This window comes from Theropithecus gelada, chromosome 14 (assembly GCF_003255815.1).
Source record: "Theropithecus gelada isolate Dixy chromosome 14, Tgel_1.0, whole genome shotgun sequence".
NCBI classification, from domain to species: Eukaryota; Metazoa; Chordata; class Mammalia; order Primates; family Cercopithecidae; genus Theropithecus; species Theropithecus gelada.
Genome location: NC_037682.1, coordinates 86701393 through 86728668, shown reverse-complemented (window position 1 = coordinate 86728668; position 27276 = coordinate 86701393). Strand labels below are relative to the sequence as shown.

At 41.9% G+C, this 27276-nt stretch overlaps 1 protein-coding gene across 3 annotated transcripts in view; it reads right to left on the bottom strand.

Moving 5' to 3' along the window:
- The window catches only part of AMOTL1 (angiomotin like 1), a 174132-nt gene that overhangs the window by 75045 nt on the left and 71811 nt on the right, over positions 1–27276 (bottom strand). For 2 of the 3 annotated variants that reach the window (XM_025355921.1, XM_025355922.1), the window contains 2 exons: positions 8576–8725; positions 3445–4378 (listed from right to left, as the gene is read on the bottom strand). In XM_025355921.1, the coding sequence (XP_025211706.1) occupies positions 3445–4378; positions 8576–8725 (1084 nt within the window). The remainder of the gene's footprint in view (positions 1–3444; positions 4379–8575; positions 8726–27276) is intronic. The other variant, XM_025355923.1, reaches the window with a different exon arrangement.

Here is a 27276-nt window from a genome sequence, read left to right as displayed (position 1 = left end):
ATGTTGACTAATATATTCCAAACTGCTTTGATAAAAATCAGATCATCCCTTGGTATTCATTCATGCATTTGTTTCCATTAACAGTGCAGATTGCATAAACCAAGTCACTACTTCTGTAAGTGGTCTGTTTCCACAAAGAGTCAGAATTAATATCCAAATGCTTGCCTTTGCTAGGGGGTGAGGGTGGTCACAATTCTCCACAGTAACAACCTGTCTAATTCCCATCTTGTCCTCATTCTTATCCATTTACACTTTCAGGTTGAGGAAAATGTATAGTGGAACAAGAGGAAAACCAGAGCCTTCATCCATAGCCAGCACATGTTCCCTGCAGGCCTCTGCTGCCTTAGCACTCCCATCCCCACCAGCTACAGTAGCTCACCCACATGGGCCAAGGTGGGTCAAGTCAACGAGGTCAAGGCCTCATCTCCCAGAGAGTTCCCATGAAAGGAGCCTAAAGGGCCTTAACAATCATCTACCAAACATCTCCATCTTTAGGGCATCAGAGCAGGTGAGAGAATTTGTAAGCTACGGTGAGTCAAGAGTGATCACAAAAAATTCAAATTCTTACTCTTCTCATAAGTTCTATCACTTGTCTCTTTGGAACTTTCTGCCTCTAAGCAAAAAGGAGTAACGTCTCAGCAATGTAATGGGTTGGACCAAACCACTGAATATTCATTACACACTGAGCCCACGTTTGTAGCACCAGCCAGGGAGATGGACTCCATGATCTCCATCAGAGGCATCTCCTTCTAGTCCAGGAGTCTATGTGGTTGTATGTATGTACACAATGGCCTGCAGCTTCCTAAACCATCATGATCAATGACAAATAAGATAACCCTTTAAGTACAAGATAATGTGTCAGTGAAATGAAAGGGGCCCTACTTGTCTTCTGGGTCACAGGTAAGTTGAACATCACACACTGCTGAGTTTTAGGTCCAATCCTTGGAGTTGGGGCCATGTTAAATGTGTTTGAAGCAGGGCTGGTGTGGATGCAACACTGTTTACCCAGTCAGCCAAGGGCTGCACCACTGGAGCCATGCTGGCTAGCCATGGCCCTGTTCACAAAGGGGCCTTGTGGCTCTGGGGCCCAGCCTCAATGGCCTGTCTGTTACGTCTCCTGAGACATTTCATGCGTCATATCAACCAGCTGCCAAGCCTGGCAGTCAGCTCAAATCCCTCACACATTTCTTCTTCTTTCTAACGTCATAACTTTGAGACAAATGACCTCCAAAAGTGTTCCCCTCCTCCCCTGACCATTTCTCCCACCTCACATCACACCTATTACCAAATAACAAAAGGCAAAGTGATCCACTGTAAGCATTTTATGGTATGTATATATTACTTTACAAAGAGTAAAGCAAAGAAGAGGAAGGGGATTTCATTTCAGGACAGTTTCCCCTCTATCACGCTCTAGAAGCTGAGGTAAATTATCGGGAAAAAGGGTGAAATATAATAAGCCAAACTCTGGTATGACGGTGGAATGACATCATGGCTTATTTTAAACACCTGTGGTAAATCATTGTGATGCAAATACCAGGGGTTTGATCATTTATGACACAAGGAGCTATAAAGGGGGAAGAAGAGCCTCCTGGGTCCCATCTTGGATTCCTGGGAGGAGTCGGGTTATGCCCACTTAGGGAGAATGCGTTCTCCTGCCTGGCCAAGATCTCATAGTTGGTTATGCTGCTTCCGAGCTGGCATTCTCAGCCTAATGTGGGGAAATGTGTCAGTGCTGGGAAGCCAGTGGCAGATCAGGCCACTCTCCCTCTGCCAAGCTCTAGCCTCTCCTTTTTCAGAAGATGTACAGCCAAGGTATGTCCTGCACATAACCACTGAGGTCGTTTGGGGAAACCCTGGCTTGTTCAATTTAGAAACAGATAAATAAGGCCCTTCATGAAAATGACATATCCAATAACAGGCAGTGGCCACGTGTCTTCTCTGTTCATGTTCCCTGCTCCTCCTTCAAAGTCAGCAACATCTAAACACTTCTGACTCCCAAAGTGTCATCTTCAGACCCAGTTTATCTCCTGAGAGCTTGATTCGTAATTCCCTTATTTCCATCTTCCCTATTCCAGAACTTCTGTATCTAACCAATCCCTAAACCCTGTCAATTCTACTTCCCTACTTCTCTTAGCACATAATGCTCCTCTATTCTCACTGCCCAAGCTTCAGCTACCCTCACCAATTCTGATCTGGACTACTGAAAGCATCCTGGAGCTCCTTGTGGCATCGGTCTCCCTTCCCTCTAATCCATGCACTGCCACCAAAATCAGCTGTTAGACATCCACATACCATCCCTACCTAAGAACACCGCTTTTCCCAATTGCTTATGGATAAATTCTAAATTCCTTAGTATGACACCCAGAGACTGTCATCACCAACTTCCCTGTCCAAACATACCTCAACCAAACGGGTCCCAACTTCCCTGTCCAAACATATCTCCTGTCACTTCTTACCACACCCTGGCCCACCAGTGCTCTGCATTATTGCCACTCATTCAGACAAAAATCCTCATGACATCTTTGTCTGAAAACACGGCACTCCCTCGCACAGCACATAGTGCTACTTCATCTCTACCCTACAATTCTGATTTATCCTTCAAGTTCCAACTCAAATGTCACCTCCTCTGGGAAGCACTCCCCAACCCCTCTAGTTGTGAGTTATACCATCCTGTTATCCTAGCATTCTCTGTCCTAGAACAGCACATTGCATGGCAATGATCTGTTCAGATGCTGGTTTCCTCCAAGATAATGCTATAGGGTCCTGAAGGGCAGGGACCCCATCTCTGAACCAGGAACAGGGCTGTAGAGTAGAGCATACACTCAGTAGGTGCTGCTGAATCCATCAATCAACTGGAAGAATACAAGTGAAGGCTGTAGGGAGAATTAGGGCAAGGGAATGAATAGATTTTGGCCATCAGGATACTTGAATGTAGCCCCCAGTTGCCTCAGAGTTCTGTCTATGAAATTCATTAATCTCTCCAGGCTTTAATTTCTCATCTGTTGAGTGAGGGATGGCACTATGTGATTTCTACAGTCCCTTTAACTCCTCCATTCTAGCATTCAGACTACATTTTCCTTTAAAATCTACAATGAAAAAACCCTCTGGTAATAATATGTTCCAGGAGTTTGGACGGTCTCCACAAAGCCACTGGAAAATTGCTACTTTGCCAGGCCACTAGGCAGAGCTCCCAAGGATGGCTAACAAGTGAGGTCCCTTCCCTAAACCCATAAATCCCCAACTGCCTGCTGCTATGGTTGGAGAAAATCTCCCAGTTGCCTTCTACTCTATTTCACCCTATACATTCTGGCCACAAAGTGTTTCATTAAATACCATGCACAAGGAAAAGAAAAGCCTGATGACAAAAACCTAATCTGCTCTGAAAATAATAAATGCTAATAACATGACTGCTGAATTTGGAAAGCCTCTACAGTTGATAATCACCTCGTTACCCCATATTCAGGGGGTGGCTGGTACCGCAGGACGGCCACATCTGTTCTCACAGGCTGAGGAGCAGGGTAGGGCTTGACCATCTCGTGGAGCATCCCGGGGTGCTGGTCACCATAGAAAAGTCCGTGCTCCTGGGTCTTGCTGACTGGGGACATCATTTGCTTGGTCTTGAAGGGGTACTCAGGTGGAGGACCCCGAGGGTCCAGCACTTTACCTGCAGGCTGAGCAGGGGAGGGACCCCCTCCTGCTTTGAAGCCCTTTCCATTCCCCGAGCCAGGATGGTGTTGCTTGGCCCCATTCCTCTCCAGGGACAGCTGCATGATTCTCTCGCTGAGCGAGCGGACGTGACCCTGCTTCAGTTCCTTCAGTGCCTCGTCCTTATGCGCCTGTCCACTGTTGGCACGGTTCACAGTGGGCCTCCCCTCAGTTCGGGACTTCTGACTGGTGCCTCCTGCCATGTAGTAACCATGGCCCACTGCCCCCTGCTGCTGTTGCTGCTGCTGCTGCTGCTGCTGCTGCCCCCTGAAGAACTGCGACTGTGCTTTGGCCTCCTCGTAAGTGGGCAGTTCCTCGTTGTTCTGCTGAGGCTGCGTGGACCGGACCTGTTTCTCCATCACCGTATTGTCCACCTGGTGTTCTTGACCCTGCGGTTCTTGGCGTGCTGACTGGTAGACCATTTGTGGGTCTTCTTGAGTGAGGTTTTCCGTGGAAGAAAAGTTGTTTGTAGGGTGGGCTGGTCCTGCACTCCCTGTGGCCTGGTGCTGAATGGCCAGCAAGTTCATGTTCTCGGTTGGGGTGCCATACCGCAGTTGTTCCTGGATCAGCCGCTGCAATACTGTTCCAGCTGCTGCATCCTCGGAACCTCTCATTTCCACCTCTGAGATCCTCAGGAAGTTTGGGGAGTGGAAGTTACAAAGAGGATCTTCAACTAAAAGATAAACATAGGAAAAAATATATCAGGCAGTTCCACAGGAGATACACGCCTGTGGCCATGTGGTACATAATTAACATTCTAACTACAGCAAAATTAAAAATAAGATTTCAAATGCACCATCACCTCCATGTACCTGGCAATGTCTCATGGAGTTTTCTTCTCCAATTTAGAGTGAGTCTACTATTCCCCATTCCCTCTCCTCTGCTTCCCCCTAAACGCTGTTCCATCCTTCGACCCCCCCTTTCCTCTGATCTCCCCACTGGCCCTTTCTCTTCATCACATAAACATACCCAAGTCTTTCCCATCTTAAAAAAAATACAAGAGAAAACCAAATCAAGCCAAAAGAAACCACCTTTTCTTGGCCCTCCCATATACCTCTAACTACCACCCTGTATCTCTCTTTTCCTTCTCTTCTAGTTGTCTTTGGTAAGTACCCTACACTTGCTGTTGTCTCCCCTTCCCAAATGCTCCATCCGCTAACCTCCCCACTGCTCTGATCAGTAACCAAATCCAATGAGAATTTTCCAGCTCTCATATGCACTTAACCTTTCTGAAGCATCTGACATGGTTGGTCACCCTCTTCCTGCAATGCTCTCCTAATTCGGCCTTCAGGTCACCCCACCTCTTGGTCCCGGCTCTTGCCTCTCTCTATGCACCATCTCTGGCTCCCTTCTCTCCACCTGTCCTTTTAATTCTGGTGTTTCCCACAGCTCTGTCCTGAGTGCTCTTCCACCTTTACACATCTCCCAGTGACATCATACCCACCCCTCGTCATCAGCTACTGACTCATGACCCATACATCTACAACTGCCAGATGATGGCCCTGAGTCCTTCTAACTTAACATGTCTTCCTCACCCTAAATGTCTTTACCCATCCATCCCAACCCCTGTATTCCCTGCCTCATCTACTAGGTTTTCCAAAATTCCTTCCTCTCCCTTAACCCCAACATCCAGACAGTCACTGCCTGTCCATTTGACCTTCTCAACATCTCTGCCAACCCTCTTTCTTATTCCTGTGCCAATCTCCAAGTTCATCATTAATAACTTCAATACAAGGACAAGAAATACTTTAAACATGTATATGATGTGCCAGGTATTGTACTAAATTCTCTCCATGTGTTATTTCATTCATTCCACATATGACACTAAGAGGTAGATACTAATTCCCTCAACTTACAGGTGAGGAGAGAGATTCACAGAAGGTAAATCGCCAAGGCCACCAGGCAGGAAGAAGCAGAACCAGGATATGACACCAAATGTGTGTTCATTCCGCATTACAAGTTCTCGGCATCACATACCCAGGTCATTCCAGTAGCCTCCTTATCGATTTCCCTGACACTCGTCTTATTCCCACTTCCAAACCCACCCCTCTGACCCCAGTGTATCTGGCACACTACCTTGAAAGATTGTTCCAATAGGGAAATCTAATCATGTCATTCCTCTGCACCAAAATTCCTCAATAATCAATTACAGGATGAAACTGACATTCTATCATATGATGTAGCAGGTACTACCTACCTATCCAACAACATTTCATGCTGCTCCCATCTCCCACTGGCAACCCTTTGGAGTTTAAGCTCCAGCAACACTTATGTACATATAGTTTCCAAGACATGTTAGCTCTCTCCAGCCTCTGGACCTTTGCTTGTCTTCCCTCTGCCTAGAAAGACGCATCTTACCATGTCTCTTGGGAAAATTCTTGGACAAGTGATAGCTCCAAAGCTACCTTCCGAGTAAAACCTTTCCTGCTGCAGCCCTGCAGGCCTAAGCCTCTTTCTCCAATGTCCCCACTCCATTTGTATATATCTTCATTGCAGCAATTCTCACAGTAGATGGCAATTATTTATTCATACAAGACTCTAAACTCCTTAAAGGGAAAGATCATGTCTTCTCATCTGGGTCTCCCCAGAACAAAGCCCAATGACTGGATGTCATAGGGGCTCAGATATTTAACCAATAAAAGAATACCTACATGAGCTCCATGAAATAAAAAATTTAGCCCATTCCACAACAGGACTATTAAGTAGTGCATTAAGGATATTATTATAGCATTATGGAAGTAAAAATTCTACCACTAACTACTGGCATGACCTTAAACAAATCGCTTTCCCTCCCTGAGCCTCAATATCCTCCTCTGTGAACTGAGAGAGCTGAACTAGATCATCTCTAGGCAGCCTTCACTCCTACAAATTCATGTAATGATGGCTCTATGTTTTATATGTACATACGGCACATCATTTTCCCAAAACAGTCTTTCTTCCCCAAGTTCATCTTTTCTTCCTATAAATGAGATTCTCAAATATGAGTCATCCAGAGAGAAGTGTCATATTCACTTCTGACCTTTTTATCCTTTGCTCTCCACATTTAATCAACTGCCGAGCTCATTTTTCTCAGTCTACAGTGAAATAAGAAAAAAATGAAGGTGGTGTGATATATATAATATACATATACACATGCTTATATATGTATATTAATACATCTATATGTGTATGTAAACAGATATATGCTATTAGAACGTTCATAACTGCCCTTTCTGAAGCAATGGACTGTCAAGAATCACATCCCTCTTACTTTTTCGGTATTAAAATATGAAAAAAGGTGACAGCAGATGACACTGTTACTGCCCTTGCAATAGCAAAATACTGTAACTCTGTGATGGACCCCTAATTTTCATTAAGAAATGTCACATTTGTAAGAGTTACAAATCACAACCAAGCCCTAGTTTCTACACCAACAAGCTCCCCCATCCAATCCATTCTTCCGTGCCCTCAGCCACTCTCTGGGTTCCAAGTCTCCCTGCCAGCCATTTAGACACCCTGAATGGCCTCTCAATATCTCTTGTCCCTGGCTCCTTCTCCTTTCAATCCATATTGTATTATGACCTGCCTTCCTCTGCCAGATTCAGGCTCCAGAGAGCAGAGAGTTCTGTCTGTTATATTCATGTGTTGCCTCCCCAGTGACTTGAACCCTGCCCTGATACACAGAAGGTGTTCAGGACATGATTGTTGAAGAAATGAAGCGAGTATACAGACTGGTTCCTGAAGCTCAACTTTGATCATAAGGCTCTCCCTGTCACCCTTACCCCCAAAATCTCAGTTCTGTGGCTTCTCTGAACCTCTCTCCTCTGAAAATGGAGAAACTTTCATATCTGCCTCATAGGAATGTATGTGAAATAAACTGAAATTTATCCCTTACCTTCAGAGGATCAATACTGTAACTGAGATATAAACCCAAAGTTCAACAGCAAAAAAATTTTAAACAATAAAAACAAGCTATTAAAACTCTACACAAGATGAATTGCCAAATATTTGTAATAAACCATTAACTACCCAAGGAAACATAGATCAGTGTGGGTTGGACTGGTCTGCTCATTCACTCTACCATATTTCCTGAAAACGTGTTACAGTTCAGGCATTGGGACAGGTGCTGGGTTACGAGAGTAAAGAGGACACAGTCCTCCCCTCGGGGTAACTGATCTGAAAGACTTAATGGAACAAGCACATTCAAATAGGAATAAAATTTTAAAATAAAATGAATAAAACGTCAAATAAAAATATATTTCCAAAGGAAAATGATATATTTGGATGAGTAATAAAGGAACAGATCTCAACAAGCATGAAAACTATTGAATTCCCCTTTCACTGAAGTAAGAGAGAGATGAGTTATATGCACATTTAGCAAGAACCATGACATCCTTCCCTAAAGTGGTTTAAAGATTCCCTCACAGTTTAACCAGTCTTAAAAGCCCTCAAAAATAGATAGGAAGTTTTTACAAAGGAGACAGCTTCTTCCTTGCTATAGTTCTGAATTACTTCTTTTAACTTCTAAATTATTTGCAAAAAGAGATAAAAACGAAAGCAGAGAAGGAAAAAAGAAATGAGATTCTGAGAAAGGGGAGAAAAAAGTATTTAGGAATCAGAGAAAAACGGGAAATAAGTGGTATAATTCTGAAGTTCCTACAAGTTTAGGTATGACGCTCTCAGAGAAAATCACATATTAGAGTAAAACAGTCTATTAACACCTTAGCAAAAGATGATTAAAAATAAGGCATCTATCAACAATCGATAATCCAATACGATGATTTTAAAAACAAGATTAGAGAATAAACATCTGAATTATAAAAAAGAGCTAAAGATGAGAAATGTAAGATCATTTTGCTTTTCCAACACAAGTGCCAGTAAAAGGACTTACCAACTTTTTCCCTGATGCTACTGGTTGCCTCCACCGTCAAAGCAGATGTTTCATGCCTCCCAGAATAGAGCTGAAAGTCTGGGGAAAAGTAGGTGGCGTCTTCCAGAACCTGGACAGGACTACTGGGGCTGTAACAAGCAGGAGGGGGGCCTGGGGGAAAGAAAGCGAAGTGAATATGAGTGCCAATCAAGTCCTCCTTCCTTCCTGCATGACTCACAAGAACCCACCAGGCATTCTCCCACAGCGTTTCAACTTGGCCGAGGGAGCTCTGTCTTTTTGATTCATAAAATTCCAAAGTTACTATTCAGAATTATCACAAGTCCAGCCACCCACCAAAATGACCCGTGAGGTCAACATAACAGTCCTCAAGACACACTGAGTGAAGGCACGAATGCTCTAATGCTCTCACACAACCTGGCAGCAGCACCAGTGAAAAGTCAAGCCCTCTGCGGGACTGAATGTATCACAAAATTCTGAATGGTCAAGGTTGGGGACAGAAGGGAGGGAAGCGGGGAGGCCGCTGAAGGAAAGCTAAAATGGGAAGAGCAGCTGTCTCTCAAAATATATAAAAGATACAGAGAGGAGGGGTCATTCTGCCACACCATGTGTTAGCAAGAGAATGTGCTCTCTGCCCCACTCAAAGACTTCTGGAGTCTCATGTTACAACGTGGAGCTGGGGCTATGGGGTCTGGTCTTCTGCCAAGCACTGGCCTTTCAGCTGCAGTTTATCTGCTTCACATACAAACTGGAGTGTGCTTCCTGTTCCAATTAAACGTGACACTGTATTCAGTCCTTCAGTCACTGAACATGAGATAGTACTACAGTAACACTGATACCACACACACAACATCTGTGGGAACATTCGGCAGGACGGGCCCAGGCTGTTTTCCCTCTCTGCACTGATTCCTCTGCGTGGGCATCAAGTTTAAGGCTCTTTTCAGCTAAAGTAACTTCTTTTACTCTGGGGAAAGAATCATAGTACTTTTTTAAAAACTGACATCCTTGCCCAAAAGATAACTTCATTAAAAGAAAAATCCTGTTTTTCAGCTATGGCTTCCAACTGGTAATTTGAAATTTCTCACTAGGTTTGTTATCTACCCATTTCCCACAAGGCCATAGTTAGTAGTAAGTGACTAATTATTGATACCAAACGACCATAAGACGGGAATGTCCTCATCTTCTTCCAGAGTGTCTTTGCCTCAACATATGAAACAGTATGTGCGTGCATGCTCACATGTATGTATTACAGGCACATTTTGGACTAGAAAGAAAAAGGATTCTGACAACAATTTTTTTTCTTATATATTTAAAATAATGTAGTTGTAATGCCCATTTTAAAGATGAACATAAACCGAGTATGGATGATACTATATGAAGATCAGTCTAAGACTTCAGTTCCAATGCATTACAGTATCTGCCAGCCTTCTCCTTTTGGCCAACCTGGAAAAACTAACCTGAAAAGAAACTCAGCCCCTTTCTGGGCATCATCCTCTACATCTATAAATCTAGAAGTCTAGGGCTAAAATTAGGAATCACGGATGACCCGGATACAAAGGCAAGTCCTAATCTGGCTTCCTCTTTCAGGCAGGTGGAAAAACGGTGGAAAACGAAAAAGATACAAGGTGCAATTCTGGCTGCACATTAAAATCACCTGACAAACTTTAAAAATCTCTGTACCCAGGCCCCACCCAGACCTATTCAATGAGAAGCTCTGAGGATAGGGCCCAGGCACCTGTATTTTATAAAGCTCTCCCAACGATTCCAATGTGTAGCAAAACTTGGGAAGCTCTAAGCAAGAGGGAGAACAACAACAACAAAACCAAACCACAAAACACCTTTCTGTGCCTTCATCCCCATCCCTCTCACCAAATCAGAGTAAGAGAGGAGTTGAGAGCGCATATGCTTCAATCAAAGAAAGTGTGGTGTTTTCTTAAAATAGACACTGAGTCAGGAATGCCATGTGCCAGCATATTACAACTTCGGGTGATTCTATCCACTCACACGACTAAGAATGTTAAATGAAAACAGAGCAAACTGATAATAAAACTGAGATCCAACTAAAATATATATGTGTGTGTGTACATATATATGAATATGCATATAAAGAAGAGTGTAGGGATGTGTGTGTGTGTGTGTGTGCGCACGTGTGCTCTCAATGTGGAGCTCAGTATGGATCCCAGCACTAAGCCATTCACAGTCACTACAAGGTCGGTATGAGTTACTTTTCCACGCCTTATCTCAAGGCCTGCCAACTGAGAGTGGATTTAAGAACTCCAGACCACAGAACACTACAGAGGGCAATCCTTGAAGCGGGGTCGGAGCACAGAGGACAGCAAAGATATGCCTTCATCCTTCGCCATTGTTTCCTCAACGTTATGAAAGAACTAAAGCATTTCACACACCTCCACACACACCTGAATTCACACTGAAGGACAGGATGCCTAATTGTCAAGACATGTCAAAGATCACTTAGGACTTCTTCACACATACCCAGGGTCCCGCACGCCACTGAGTTACACTCCCACTGCTGCCGACCACTCCTCAGTGCTGAAGAAAGGCTGGCGAGCAGAGCAGATGAAAACAGACCCGGCAGATGAACATGCCAGGTACCATTCACTCCTCTGAAGCCAAGAGACAACTGGCTGAGCTATCCCAGCACTGACACAGCCTCAAGGAGTCACTTTAACTGCTAGCTTTCTCACTTGAAAGACAAGGAAATGCGACAGTAATGTGAGTCACAGAGTCTACCCCAGATTCCAGAGCCACACAACAAAAATCTAACGGAGGTTGCAGTTCCACCCTACATGTACCTAATCCTTCCCCGCCTATTTTAGTTCACTGTCTTCACTGGGAACTCCTGCAACACAAATTGAGTCTACTTTCTTAGAGAAAATGCAGGGCACGTGATCTAAGCGACAAGGTCAAGGATATCCAAAATGAGGAATTGGAAAGAAACCTATGGCATGAGAGGGAATCTGTCCACAGGCCAATAATACAACAGGCTCAAACATGTCAACAGTTCATGGCCAGGACTGAGAGCTGGGAGAAACCACAGAAGCCTCCCAGATACCACTACCACCCAGAAAGCCCCTGCAGAGCCTGGCTCGGTCCCAGGGGCTGAGCAACCGTGCCAGTTTTTAGGGGAGCCCACAGCCTGCCAAGGACTCCACTGGCCCTACAGTGTGTTCTGTGTACAGTGTAGCTGCCTGTAGGTGCTTCATAAAGACCATTCCCATACAAGCACTTCCGGCCGTTGTAAGTAACTTTTAGATATTTCTTTCAAGCCAGAACCTTATCTAAGAATCACCACTCACACAGCTTTAGTCTGCACAGGGAAAGTGGCAAAAGCAATGGAAAACGAGCTAAGTTCTGAGTAAAGGAGTCAGCTCTCTGGGCAGTCTCCCACTGGGGAGGAGAAAGTACAGCGCCTAGGGCCCTTAACCTGAAGAAAACCTAAAGATCTGTTTTTGCTGCACTCAACAAAGGATGAAATTCTAACATTCTAGTTTAAGGGTACAACATTTCTGCCTTATATTGCCTATGACCCATTTCACCAAGAATGGCTCCTTTTTCTTAAAATCTGCACATCATTTGTCAACATGAAAACTCCTTTGCTTCTGTCTCTCTGAGCGTGACTGCTTTTTTGGCTTGCTTTTCTGAAGCACTGAAAACTTCCTTCCCATATGGTTTTATGCATTACTTTCTTTGTAACAGAGGCCTTTAGGTAATGTGACTCCGAGCGAGACTGTTTTCCCTACTCAAGAGTGGCAATAACAAGGGCTTCATTGTTGAAGGGAAAAAAATGAATTAAGGTAAATGAAGTGAGGTGTCTCAGGGAGGCAAGAGGAGCAACAGAAACCATGATGAGCCACTCCTCTGCTTCACCTGCCACTGGAACGACTAATTCCCGAGGGTCAGTTCCTGAATTTGTCCACAGGCCAATAATACAACAGGCTCAAAGTCTCCATGAGTTTTAAACCCTGGAGGAGGTGAAACTGTCACTCCACTATCACAACACACAACTAGGAAATCACTTGTCCTTAAATTCTACTTCCGGCATGCCACTCCCTTACACATAATGATTTAGGCTATAACTTCAGGGTGGAATTTTCGTGGTTTTCAAGGCTGTCTCTAAACAGGGCGCCTCTCTGGCTGTGCATAGTCCTGCTGGTCCCCTCAGCAACCCAGCATCCTGTGAGCATGTCATCCTCATTCTCCAAGTGTCATCTTCTGGCTTCACATGCACCCCTAACTACTCTAAAGTGCATCCTAGTAAATGCACCTCTTCAGTTTACCTCCTCTAGAACGCCTCTCAACACCACCCCCCATGCCCTGACTGGTCTCCCTTCCCTCAAGTGTCACCACAGTTATGATCTGAGGCACACAAAACTTGGTACTTAAATTTCATCTGCCTAGTGTTTTGCAGCAGTCATTTAATAGGCTGGTGTTATGGCCCTGGTGAAGTCATTAGCCCTTTGAAGACAGGCAGTGTACTGTGTACTTGCTAATTTCTGCAAGCATGTAGCATGTAAGACGTATGCTTCTTACTATGTGCTGACTGATGGCAAGAACACGGCGTTATTCTCTGGAATGGTCTCATTACCAAGTAAGAGTTTAAGAAAAGTCAAAGATCCCTCCAAAGCCAGTCTCTATGAGAGTTCCAGATAATTCCTTGTACCTTTCAGCTCCGTAAGATGAGGGGGCCCTTACTCTCCCCTATGCAGCAAATACTAGTGCTTTCAACTCTCCAGCCAGCGACCCATTCCTCAGAGAGACCACTAACTGCAAAACAGCTCCCAGGTGTTATGTTACCAACGTGCAAAGCTTTCTGCCAGCTACATGTAATCCAAAACCTCCTAATGATTTAAAAACCATTTCACTGTCTAGATTACAATAACCTCCCATAACTTTATAACAGAGATTTTAACCACAGCAACAAACAATTCTGTGGCTTCTATCTTACCTTTCAAAGAGCTAAGGAATTTGCTGAGTGTGCCAGCGGCCTCAAAGTTAAATGTAAGCCATCAAGCCTTCTGATTCTGGCAGAACGCGAGGTTTTTCTAGGGAGTTGAATACTCTGCTCAAGGAGAAGGATACTCTGGAAACAATGTTTTTAAAAGGGCTGGAGAACCTATGACCAGTACCTGAAAAATAAGGGCCAGCCTGTTTAGGAGTCCTCATGTGAAACCAAGCCAGCTCATCTGGATTAGCTGATTCACAATCTTAAGGGCAGCACTGACAGGTGGCAGTGCCTCCTCCAAACACCTGCATGCAACACATGTTTTTAAAAAGGACACAGTGTCGGGCGCGGTGGCTCACGCCTGTAATCCCAGCACTTTGGGAGGCCGAGGCGGGTGGATTACTTGAGGTCAGGAGTTTGAGACCAGCCTGGCATGGTGAAACCCGATCTCTACTAAAAATACAAAAATTAGCCAGGCTTGGTGGAGGGCGCCTATAATCTCAGCTATTCGGGAGGCTGAGGCAGGAGAATAGCTTGAACCCAGGAGGCAAAGGTTGCAGTGAGCCAAGATTGCGCCACTGCACTCCAGCCTGGGTGACAGAGCTAGACTCTGTCTCAAAAAATAAAAATACAAAAACCAAAAAAAAGAAAACAGTAAGCTCCACCACTAAACTAAAAGCACTCCATGGAATATGCTTTCTCACTCTCTTTTCCCCCAAGCAACCATTACCTGAAACCCAAGGTTTGGAGTTGGGGGTTAAGGGGTGGGGTTTACAAGATTCCCAACCCCTACACGTCAGGTCTTTTGAACGGGCATCAAACTTGAATTCTAAACCCTGGACCAATGCATATGTTCCAGAAAACAAGTGAAATCAAAACCCCAACACCTATTTAATTTAGACTCTCTCACTGAAAGTGGAATGTGTGTTGAATAACTTCAAACTCGTCTGAAGTTTAATTTTGTAATGCTTACTTAAAAATATCTTTGAGATATTATCAATATAAACCAAAATGCAGAGCACATGCTTAACCTTTAAAGTAACAATTGAGTCCAAGAGCTCACTGTGATTGGAGCTATAAATAGCAAGAAATGAGTAAGACTGTCCTTGGCTCTTAGGATTTTACGATTTGGCTCCAGAGACCAACGTGCACACAACTACCCATTTTGATTGCAAAGTTAAGTGCTCTATTAAAGGAACAAACTGCTTTGGAGGTCCATGAGTAATCACTACTACCTGTTGACTGACGGAAGGGACATAGAGCTTCAGTGACAAGGAGAAAGAGATATGTGGGCTGAAATTGAACCGGAGGGAAAATAAGGAGGATGTTAATCCACTGTGGGGTGCGGAGAAGGTGGTAGTGAGGGAAGACTGGCCCAATATGGGAAAAGGAAAAGCATAGGACTGGGTTATGAGACTGTTGTCTCTTTAAGAAATAGAGAGTTCAGTGTAGCTTGGTTATGGGTAAGGAGAAGGATGAAGCTATACCTGTAGACTCAGAGTATTTACTGGCAGGAGGAGGGGGTTAAAAGCATTAGTACCTTATTTTCCTAACATGTTAGCACTGGAAAATAAACTAGAGATTAGGTAGTTCAACTTCCAACTATTACCTACCATATTCCCTTCCTGACAGTCACCCAAGTAAATCCTTTCAATGTTAGAGAACACTGAACTCGCTGTCTAAGTCTAGGGGCAGGTCTGTGTACCTTCCATTACAGAAGCCAAAAGGTCCCCTCCCTGTTCCAGCAGTTAGAATGACCTAGGCTCAGTCAACTGGATGTGCACTGAATCTTGAGGAAATGATGCAAAGACAAAAAGGTGTTGATAAACTACCTGCGATAGCACTATCCCCTGGAGTCCAGGAGCAGCCGCAGTCTCTACAGTGACGTCATCCTAACAAGACAAGTAGCGTGTCTCTGGCTGGGTTCCCATTGTCTATCTGCCTAGATTCCTGCCCATTTTCTGAGCCTTCCAATTAATTTGTGAGCTGCCCAATATATATTTACAATAAATGTCTCTTTTGCTTAAGTTAGCCAATGTCACTTTATGCTTCTTACAATGAAGAATCTCTGATAGATTTATTTTTTTAAAGCAATTGTTCTGATTCTCATTCTAGTACAGCCTTCCGTTTTGTATCTTAAGTACTACATAACTTAGCACCATCTGCCTGGAATTATAGTAACTCATGTACACTGCCCTACCTATCCTTGGCACCACCTTGTGCAAATACCTGTGATAAATACTTGCAGTTCCCCCATGGTTTCTTCAACTAGAGGGCCTGTCTACCCTTATAAATCTATGAAACTTTTACTTTGGCACGTACTAAATGCTAAAATATATACCAATTATGAGAAGTCTTTTGAAGCTCTATTCTAGTGCCACTTCCTCCAGGGAGTCATCTTTTCCTCCTCCCCCCAATTTCTATATGCTACTCAGTGCTCCCCAAGCATTCTATGCATACTGATGCCATAATGTATTAAATTGCCTATGTATTTAGTTTCTTTCCCACCCCTCCCCCTTTAACTCATAAAGAGACTGTGTCTTATTCACCTTTGTGTCTCCAGTTACTAGCAGAAATAAGATCACAGCAAGTACTCAATTTTTATTTTACATATGAATCGTCTGCATATGTTCCTACTACCTAAGAGTTTCTGACACATCATGGGGACTCAACAAATACATTAGCTTAATAGATATATTAAGATACATTTTAAAATAACTAGTTATAAGCATGTTCTTACTACAGAACTTAGCTCAAAGTCAAGTTTGCCTTTTTTAAGGCCTCTCAAACTACTCAGGAAACTAAGGAACCTATTGGGGGGAAAAGAGAAAGCCACCTAGTGCTGAAACAGGTTAATTACAAGGGTACTGTGATCAGTTGCACAAAGGCTTTGTACATAATGTTAGAAAACAACCACACAGGGATTCTGTAGCTTGAGCACAAACTCACACTTAAGAGAAAGGTGCGCTCCCCTCCTCCTCGGCCCCCACAGGCAGGTCCTGAGCCCACAGGACTGTGCCCTAAATGCGGCCCTTCCTTGGGCTTCCTCCGCAGGTCTGGGTACCGGAGCAGAGGCAGGAGTCCTCCCTTCTCACCAGCCGTAAATACAAAAAGGAATATTCCCAGTCCCACCTCTCACACAGAGTCACAGTGAGAATGCAGTGACAGTATCCATAACAAAAAAGCTTTCTCTACAAAAATAATTTTTAAAATTTAGCCTTTAACATAAAATTCAAAGGTCCTCAAATATCTTGACTCAAATTGTAATATTTATTTTATGTTGATATATTTGTTGCTTAACTTATCTCAAACAAAAAGACTGAAAGTACCTGAACTCCAGAGATTTTTTCCTCAGGTAAGTTTTAATAAATAAACCCTGTATTTAATTAAGTTACTGAAATTTAAATAATCTTTCATCATAACCTGTTTGTTTATACCTATCTAGAAGTTAAGTATCTCAGGACCACAGTAGTATTCTTTTGGGTGACTCTGGCACACACTGTGGTCCCACTGAGAGTGAACAAGTATTACCAGTGTGTAATACTCACTGCAGACAGTAAGTACTTAATATTTTTTGAACAAAGGAAAACAAACAGGATAGAAAGCTTTAAAATAACCCCCCAGACATGAAATGACAATTATGTCTGCATAATTATGCTCTGCAAAGCTCCCTCTCTCACCCCCACTAAGAGAAAGGAGCAGTTCAGATATTTCCTGTCTGCCACGGATTCCTCCAGCTTTCCGGATCCCATTAGTGTGTATTGTTGCAGATGAGTGACACTGGGATGTCTGTCAGGCAGCGGCAGCCCACAGGGACTGGGACTCTCTCAAGAGGCAAGCACATTGCTTCTAATCACACTCAGCCAGCTCCTAAATCAATATGTGCTCATGAATGAATTTCGTAATTTAAAGCAACCAACATCTCCAAGAAACTAAATATCACTTAAGTAATAAAGAGTATAACCAGTAAGAGCAGGAGCTACCATTTATTGAGTGCTTACTAGTGCCAGGATATTATAAAAATCATATTATTTATCACCACTCACTCCCATTTTGTTGATAGTGATACTGAGCTCACAAAGGTTACATAATGCCCAGAGTTACAAAACCAGCCAGCAACACAGCCACTCCAACAGAAAAGCTCTTTTGACTACACCATTCTGCCCTCCAAAGACCCCTCAATAATGCAAACTAATTCTAAGTCTTTTTTTTCCCACCAAATTTCTTAGATTAAAATTAGGAGAGCTTTAATGAAATGTTCTTAACTTGTGGATAAAGGGGAAAGTTCCTGGGAAAGTTTATTTCTCTGCATGTATGAGGCAGAGAAAGATCCAGAACCATTTTCTTTGTGTTCTTTTTTTATTTTTTATAAGATCTTCAGGGAATAACAGTGCACTCCCTGCCAAACACCAGAACACCAAGACAACTGATGAAACCACCCTTCCTCATCACTTCCATCTGGCTGCATATTATTTTCTTTTTTTGCACATTATTTTCATGACCATGTTGCCACTTTAACAATGAATCCCAAACCTACAGTGTGTCCGAAACAGTCGTGGAGCTTGTTAAAAACATCACTTCCAAGTCCCCACATCAGACCTGCAACACTGGCTTCACCACAAGTATAGACCAGAAGTGATGTTTTTGGACGATCTTTCACAGACAATTTGAATGCAGTCAGGTTTGGGAAGCTTGCACTTCTCTGCCAACATAAGCTCTTATACAACAAACATATACACTCCTGAAAAGTTGTGGTAAACTGAAATGCTGTAAATCAATCACATTTTAAATGCAAAATGTGTTGGATTTAATAAATCCAAAAAATAATGGATAAGTAAAGGAGATTAAACTCTTTCTAAAACTAAACAACTTGCAGTAACTCCTTCAGTAATGTGAAGAATACTTCCTACAATTTGTTACTTTTCAATAAATTCAGATTTAAAGTCAGTAGTTTCAGTGTCCTAGATTTTATACGTGCAAACCTGAATGACTGGATATGAGAATATGGCTATTTCAGTCACATCTAAAATACTGTTAAACAGAAACAAGGTGATTATATTAATAACAAAAAAATACACTCATTTCAACAACATGATGAGATAAAGCTGTGAAAATGCCTAGCATACCATACATAAATGCTTCATAAATCTGAAATTCAAAAATCCTCTGCTAAGAATGGCAGGGTAATCCTCATAAAGTTGTTATGAGGATTTAAGTTAGTTAATGTGAACCAACTACACACTAGTTGGTTGTAGTGGCCAACTGCAGGCAAAAAGTCCCAGTAATATAAGCAGCCATCTAGTTATAGGGAATGAAGACACAGAAAGTAACATTACTGAGCATGACACGCTACAAGCATTATCTCAGGTAACCTCATGTTCCTGAGAATTAGGTTTCTTTTTTTCCTTTGTGCTATACAAAAACAGGAATGACAGGCCCTGGGTCACAGGGCTCATAGCCATAAGGCTAAGAGGCAAACTCAATTTTGACTGCTCCAAAGCATTCACAAAAAACAACAACAACAACAAAAACAGATACATGTGATAGTAGGAGTTACAAAGGATCATGGGTCATTGACAGCAAAAGGCAGAATTATTCACTCATTCATTTGTCCATTCAGTCATTCATTCCACAAAGATATATGACATTGAGCATCTGCCATGGGCAAGACAGTGCTAGATATAAGACCCAAATCTGAAAGTCTATCAAGAGAGACAAACACATAAAGCAGAAAATTGTCAAACAGTGCAGAAATAACAGGTTCAAGGAAGTGTGGAGTGGTGAGCTGGGATACCAGTGCCCACGTTCATCTCAAAGCACACACACAGGATCTAGAACTGTGCTTGGGGCTATACCTACCTCTTTCTCCTCTCTGACCTTCTTGTTTTGGCTCATGATACCCCCTAAAAATGTGTCTAAAGCAACAGAGCTTCTCCCTAGATCTAGAAGGTTGTATACATATAAATAACCCATAATTTATCATCAGCCATGATGCCGAGAGGGAGACTAAGAGGGAAACATGCTGCAAAATAAAATTTTCTAGGGACAAATCAACTACAGGCAAATGGACGTAACCAAACACTGCTGGGAATTTTCTATGTGGAGGGCATTGTTCTGTTTTGAACAATTTGTATTAACTCACTCAATCCCCATAACAACTGTATGATGATTATCCCCATTGCTCAGATGAGGACACTAAAGCACTGAGAGTAACTTGACTAGTGCCATACCATCAGTAAAGAACAAAACTATGATTCAATCCCAGCTAGCCTGGCTCCAGAGTCTATGGCTTTTGCCACTGTAGCAATAGTGCTCAAACTTTTTGGTTTTAGGATCCTTTTAGTTGCCAAAAGAAAGCGTATTTTAATAGCCTCTTCAGATAATTTTGACTATTCTGTGAAACCACACCAAAACTCAACAACTGGCATTTTCTTAAAGGCAATTGCAACATAATATATGAAACCCTGACAGTGGTCTTTTCATGGATACTCCTCCATACTGTATTACATTAAAATCTATTGGCCTATCTTTCACTTTGAAGGGAGTTGTTATTTTTTACATATGCATGTAACATCATATGTGGTCATCTGGAAAACAATGGTTTAATGAATTATAGAGATCTTCCATACATTGAAACATTTCAAGTGTATAATATCAACAAAATCCCATTTGTTAATATACCATGGATCTCAATCATCAGAGAAGTCTTTTACATATTGGGAAGTTGTCCAGTTCACGGTGGCAGATACAAGTTTCCCAAAATTCCAAAATCCAAGTTTCACTTGAAAGCTTGAGTTTTATCAAATTCAGCAAATAGTAGTTTTTCTTGAAGTGACAAGTTTCCTTTATTTATTCTGGAGAAAATATCTACCTAACGCCCAAGTCAGAATAACCACAGTTTGTCAGTTGTTCTTTCAAGTAAATATGCATTTCATGAGAAAAACATCTAGTTTCATATTTATATCCCAATTCCATCACACAACGGGTTTTTTTCAGTTCACAGCGGAAGCACTTTATGTATCTTCCCATTTCATCACACAGGATGTTAAAAAGACACACTCAAGATTTGAGATTGAATATAATCTTCTGTACTGCCTGAACTAGAACGTTCCTAAGTGGAAATGGGCTTTTTTGTTATTCTGAGTGTGTGACTAATTGACTGACTGCTACCACTGTCTTGATTCATGGTTGAGAGTATGTCTTAGTATTATTATGAAGATGTTTTTTTTTCTTTTTTTATTTTTTGAGACGGAGTCTCGCTATGTCACCAGGCTGGAATGCAGTGGCGCGATATCAGCTCACTGCAACCTCCACCTCCCAGGTTCAAGTGATTCTCCTGCCTCAGCCTCCTGAGTAGGTGGGACTACAGACATGCACTACCACACCCAGCTAATTTTTGTATTTTTAGTAGAGACAGGGTTTCACACGTTGGCCAGGATGGTATCGATCTCCTGACCTCGTGATCCACCTTAGCCTCCCAAAGTGCTGGGATTTCAGGCATGAACCACCGTGCCCGGCCTATTATGAAGATAGTTTTTAGGTCTCAGAGACCTCCTACCTCAAGGTTCCATGGAACACACTTTGAGAAGCATTGTTCTAAATGACACATCCTCTCCCATGGGGAAAGTCCAAAAGATGTAAATGTTACAGGAGACTTTTAAGATGAAAATGCTGACAATCAATTAAAACTGAGAATGAGTTATCTCCTTGCCCAGGCAAAGGAAGACGGCCATGGCCCATGGAAGTCAGCGAAACCTGAAGACACACAGAGGCCCTTTGATATAAAGCACTGCTTGAACTCTATTAGTCAGGCGAATGGACCTCTGTTGATTAAAGAAAATGCATCTGGAGAGAGCTAGATGCCCACCCAGAAAACACCTGCACAAGAATGCACCTTCGGGTCCTTGAGGAATTCTTATAAAGGGGAATATAAGTCAACAATGATTATTTCACTAGGGAAAAAAAAAAGTTCCATGAGATTAGTTTTAGGTGAGGAGAAAAGACATTGCAATAACTTGCCCCGCAGGAAGTCAGGTGATCCTGGACAAAGGGAAGGATGTTAAGACATGATGACTGAAGGGGAAAGAGAATGATGTTGTCAAGCCAAAAGACCACACTATTAGAAAGATTTAAAGAACAAAAAAAGATAGAGGAGAAAATATCCACTAAGCAGGAAGAAAGGACATGCCATACTTTGTTTTTGTTTGGCAAATCTGCTTTTTAAACAATGTAAGAATCCCGGCTGTGCCGTTGATGAGCTATGCGAACACGAGCAAATGCTTTAATTTCTTGGTACCCATTGCCTTATTAGTAAGTGAGAATAATAATAGGGCCTACTATATAGGGCTGTTACGCAGATTAATTGAGACAACAGAAAAGGCTATTAACAGTGTTACAAGCACATAGGAATTTTTCAGTAAATTTTAGTTTCTGTTCATGAAGACGGGAAAATATAACAGGAATCACTCCCGTAAAGTTCACTTTCAAGAGATGATCACATCAGTGAGCTCTTTAAAATAGAACAGCAACAAGATGCTCAGGCAGATAAGAGATGAAAGCTTTTAGAGTTTTGTTTTGGTCAGACTATTCAGCTAACAAACTACGCTAAAATTACATTTTCAACTTTCCAAGAATTGGGGATGAGCGAAGATCTAAAATACACCATTACTCAGAAAATAAGCTTAAAATATCCAGTTCCATCAAAGAACAAAATAAAAGGCTACATGGTATAGTCAAAAGGTTCTTCAGTGTCTCCTTACCTGGCCCCCTTGGCATGCAAGTCAAGGGCTAAGTGGCCCTGGAGAAGATATCAGAAACCGGACTAGCCTGAATACCCCTCAGCTGCCTAAGAGGCTCCATCTTCAGAGACAGTGACAATAGGGGAGTTACTGAGGGAGGGGGTGACGGATTTGTCCTCTGTACTGAGCGTTACAGATAAGAGGAAAATAATTTTCCTCTCCCTAGCACCTTTGTTCCATAACTTCCCTTTCATTTCATCTCTGATATAACAGGACAGAGATCAAAACACGAACTTCAAATCTCTTCTTCGCAGTGATCTGTTCCTTTCACTGACAACATAGGAAAAAATAACTCTTTACTACCAAAAATGCAGAAAAGTCTATTCCTTCAGGATCATAACATATATGGCAATTTAAAGCCTATTTTCATTCTCAAAACAGTGAGCCTTTTAATGGACTAGCCAATTAAATGATAAAATTTTTTAAAAAGGTCAACCTCACTTCAAGGTGTATAATGTGTAACATTTTCTCTAGTATCCTATGCAACAGGTAACTGGATAATTTTTTCAAGTCAAGGATCTCAAAATAGATTTACAATAATTATTTGAAAAAAAAAGTCTAAATCAATGTGATCAGCCATCATAATATAACATTTCTGGAGATTCTATCCATATTCTGTGGATGCTGATCAAGTTCTACCTGACAAGTGCCCAGGGGTCTTACAGTACAATATCTTAAAGGGAAAAAAAATCATGAAAATAGGGCTTTCAAGTGTATTACCCATTATCTCTTGTTTACAGAGCATATAAATGCATTTTATACTAATTCTATCACCATTTTGTACCTTCAGTTACTGTCTATTTTGGAATCATAATCTTGACTATGGAGAGCAAAGCATCTTCTTGGAAGAAAACTATCATGCATTCTTGTATTATCTATATGTCTCTCCCCACTCCTGATTCAAACGACACATCATATTACCGATGTTCATGATGATTATCTGAACCATCAAGAAAATGTTACATAAGGCAGGAGGTGAGGTAGTGGGGAGGGGATCAATCTTACAGAAAAACCACCACCAAAAGTATTTGCTTTCAACTATACAGAAATTCACATCTTCAGAATAACACAGTTTCCAGGTAATCCAAATAGTCAAAGACTTACTGTGAACTACACTTTTAATACTTTACCTAATGATAACATGATAATGATGATGACTGTAGCAGTTTAATCCATATCTGTAAATTCTTTGACACACCTGTAGAAAGGTGGATCCACATCCTTGAATTTAGGCAGGCTTATAAGTCCACTTGGCCAAGAGAAAATAGAGGAGTAACTCTATGTGTCTTCCAAAATTAAATCATAAAAAGCAATGCAGTTTCCATCCAATTTCCTGGAATACTCACACCTGGAGCCCTATGCCACCATAAACGATTCTAACTAGCCCGATCCTGTAAGGAAGCCAAGTCATGTGGAAAGGCAACTTGTTGACACTCTAGTCTGCAGACCTAGTCTTCAAGTCATCCCAGTCCAGGTGCCAGACATGTGAATCCAGTCACAAACCACCCATGCACTCCCAGCCTTCTTGTCCCAGAAATCCCAGGAACGATGGAGCAGAGACAGGGCATCCTACAGTGTCTTGCCTGAAGTCCAGACCCACAGAATCTATAAGCATAATAAAATGTTGCAATAGTAACTGCAACAACCATGATAACTAACACTTAACTCTTCCAATTTGTCCAGTATTGTTCTTATACCTAGCATGTAATTCTCCTAACCATTTTTTGAGGTAGGTGTAATTAAGAGCCCTACATATCACATGAGGAAAGTCTACTTGACAGAGAGGTTAAGTAATTTAGCCAAGATTATAAAGCTAGTGAGTGGCACAGGTGAGGTGTGAATACGGGTTTCCAGCTCTGGAGTCTTAACCATTAAGCTCCACAGGTAATTACTGAAATAAAAAAAAAGATATCCAAAGGGCACATCACAATTAGCCCATTAGGGTCCTCTTCCCACCATCAGGCAGGACATTACATCATACTTTCTCAATTTAAACAGAGTTCTAGTAAGATACCCCTGGACTTCTGTTAATTCTTTGGTTGCTTCTTTGCCCACCATATCCTCCTAATCTGTATTTAGCCACCCTCCCCAGCAGAGAACTCTTCTAAGCTTCTAGAAGTCATGATATCTGCGATTTAAGCTCATTTTAAAGTGAAAATAAAATAAATGCTTGAAAGATAGTTATGAATCCTTTCTTCTCTTCTTAGAGCAGAATGAACCCAGTTCATTTGTTTTTTGTTTTCTAACATCTTAATACATTACATTCCTTTTATAGAATATGAATTCCATGGGGAGCAAAGGATATATACCCCACACCTAGCCCAGTTCCTGGCACATGACAGACCCTCAAATATCAGATGGATGAACTATATATCCTTTTATTGTAACCCCATCAATAAATATTGTAACCCCATACTCCACCTCAGTATGGACTTGTACAATCCAAAGTTATTCACTCAACAGATATTTAAGCAGGAGTAAGTGATTCTGTATCCAAATTTCTGCCTAATTTATATCCTGTCCAAAATAAGAAATGTCATGCTCCCTAATGTCTCTTCTATAAGAGCAATTGAAAATATTCAAAGTAAATTTAATTAGCATAATTGTGACTACTGCCTAAATAAATTACTAAATTTAATACAAGAAATTCAGTATTTTATTTTATGAACAAACAATTACACATAACCCATTTTTTTTTGTTCCTAACCTAATAAGTGATTTTAGTCACTTAATAAATGTCATTAAAATATAAATATTTGTCTTTATTTCAATTTTTTTCTCCAAACTCCTGGAATTTATTTTGAAGAAATTTGAAAGTAAGAAATGTTAGAATTTGGGGAAATGTAATGCCTCAACTCAGGGCTAAGCTAATATGTATCTCAAAGTAGACTTTTCAGACTCTATTCTTAAGTTTTTTGATGAATATCATACAGGATCAACTCTAAAAGTCAGCTAAGGTAAATTTATTCACCATTTTTATGCCACTTACCACTCATTTTTGATCTGCTAGGCCAGTCAATACCACAGGAAGATAAGTCTGACAGGATTATGTCCTTTAACAAACCTACTAGTTTAAACAAACCTGACACCGCCATTATCTTCAAGGTTTGTATAAATGGTTTTGTGATGCTTTTAAAATTACTTTCCCAGGTGTCTTAATTGAAGCTTACTGTGATTTCAGAAGGCATTTTCTTTGACTCTTTTAGATAAAAGGACCATTAGACCATTTCTCTTTTCAAGAAGCTAGATTGGTTTTACATGTGTTTTTCTGCAATGAATTTAATACTACGCACTGAGTGCTGCATCCACTAATTTCCATAAAAAGCACATTTCCTAATCTCTTTGTCTGCCCTTCTTCTATCTTCCAGCCTTTCCCACATCACCAGGATGAGCAATCAACCTATAACTGCAGTGATATTTAGGAGCCAGTCCCTCAGGAAACAGGGCTTTACCAGAGGATTTCATATTCTCTACTTTTCCCAAGACCCCCAGATAGAGGAGGCTTGCTCACAAAACACTTGGTTCTCAGAGCCCTCCAGAACACAGCCCGTGTCAGACAGGAAAAGGACTGCCTCACACCTGCTTTCAGGGGTCACATTCCTGGGTCATACCACCCAGAGCAGTGCTCACAGCTAAGAAGCAGCAGCTGAATGTGAGATACCTCCTTCCTCCCTGGCACGTGGCCACAGGGTGTGTGCAGAGCCCTACCTCACAAAGAGAAAGCAAAGCGAGCTTGGAAGACAAGATACCTATCATCCCTGTCTTGCTGGGCCTATTCTGAGAAGGGTGGAGGAAAGGTTGGAGGAAGGAGGGAAAGAAGGAAGGGCAGACTAGGTCAGAAGAGGTGCAAGAAAACAGAAGTGGGAAGACCTGTTATGTGAGTGGCTATCACAATAGTCCAGGAAACAGGTAATTAGCCCTTAAACTGGTTTAGCTGTAGAGACACGCAAAGGAAGGGAAAGTAGGCAAGAAGTATTTTGGAGGTCAACTGCAAGGACCTAAAGACTGACTGGATGTAGGGTGGGCAAGGAAATGAACCTTATTACAATTTACAGAACACTTTCAAAGGAAACAATAGTTAGGATGATGCAGTGTGGAATGGTATCTGAGCATGTCCAAACACTGGAGAGATGAACAAGGGCCAGCTGCCTACCTCTTGTTGACAAAGGTTGGTTCAACAGTGGAACAGATCCAGAGTGGAGAAGTTCAGGCTGACCTTTGATGGTCCTCTTCAGGAGGACCTTTCTGTGCTAATTCCACCCAAGCATTTCTATTTGCTTCTCTCAAGGACCAGATCCCTGGAAGAATCCTATGGATGGAACATCCCTAGAAACAGCAGACATTTCTTGATAATGGCCTGGTAAGCTTTGCCGCCAACATAACTCAGTTGCCATGCTGACCCAGCTTTCAAATGGAATGAGCCTCCAAAAACAGAAGTGGTTAAAATGAGGTCCAAGTGAATAGAGCATTCTCAATCAGTTCATACCAGCCCTCCAAGGGAGATGTGGTACATTTCATTCAAAAATGTGTCCCTGTCTTATCATCTGAAGCCCAGTGGTGTTGCCATCAGACAACAGAGCCAATCTCACTATAGAACAACATTCCTCAACAGAAATTGTTACAATGATGGAAATGGCTATTAAGCACTTGAACTGTGGCTAGTGTGACTGAGGGCCTGAATTTTTCATTTTGTTTAATTTTCATTAAGTTAAATAGCCACAAGTGACCAGTGGTTACTATGGACAGTGTAGGTCTAGAACTTTAAAAAAATAGATGTGGGCCAGATCACATCTGTCCTAAACTGCCAGGAAAAAAAAAATGTCATGGAGTTATATTTCTCTACTCTGAGGAAGCTGAATCTCTAATATTTCAACATCTGCTCAAGCAATTTTCCACTACAACTACTTATCAATGTGCCTCCAAAACATTTCCATTTGGAAGGC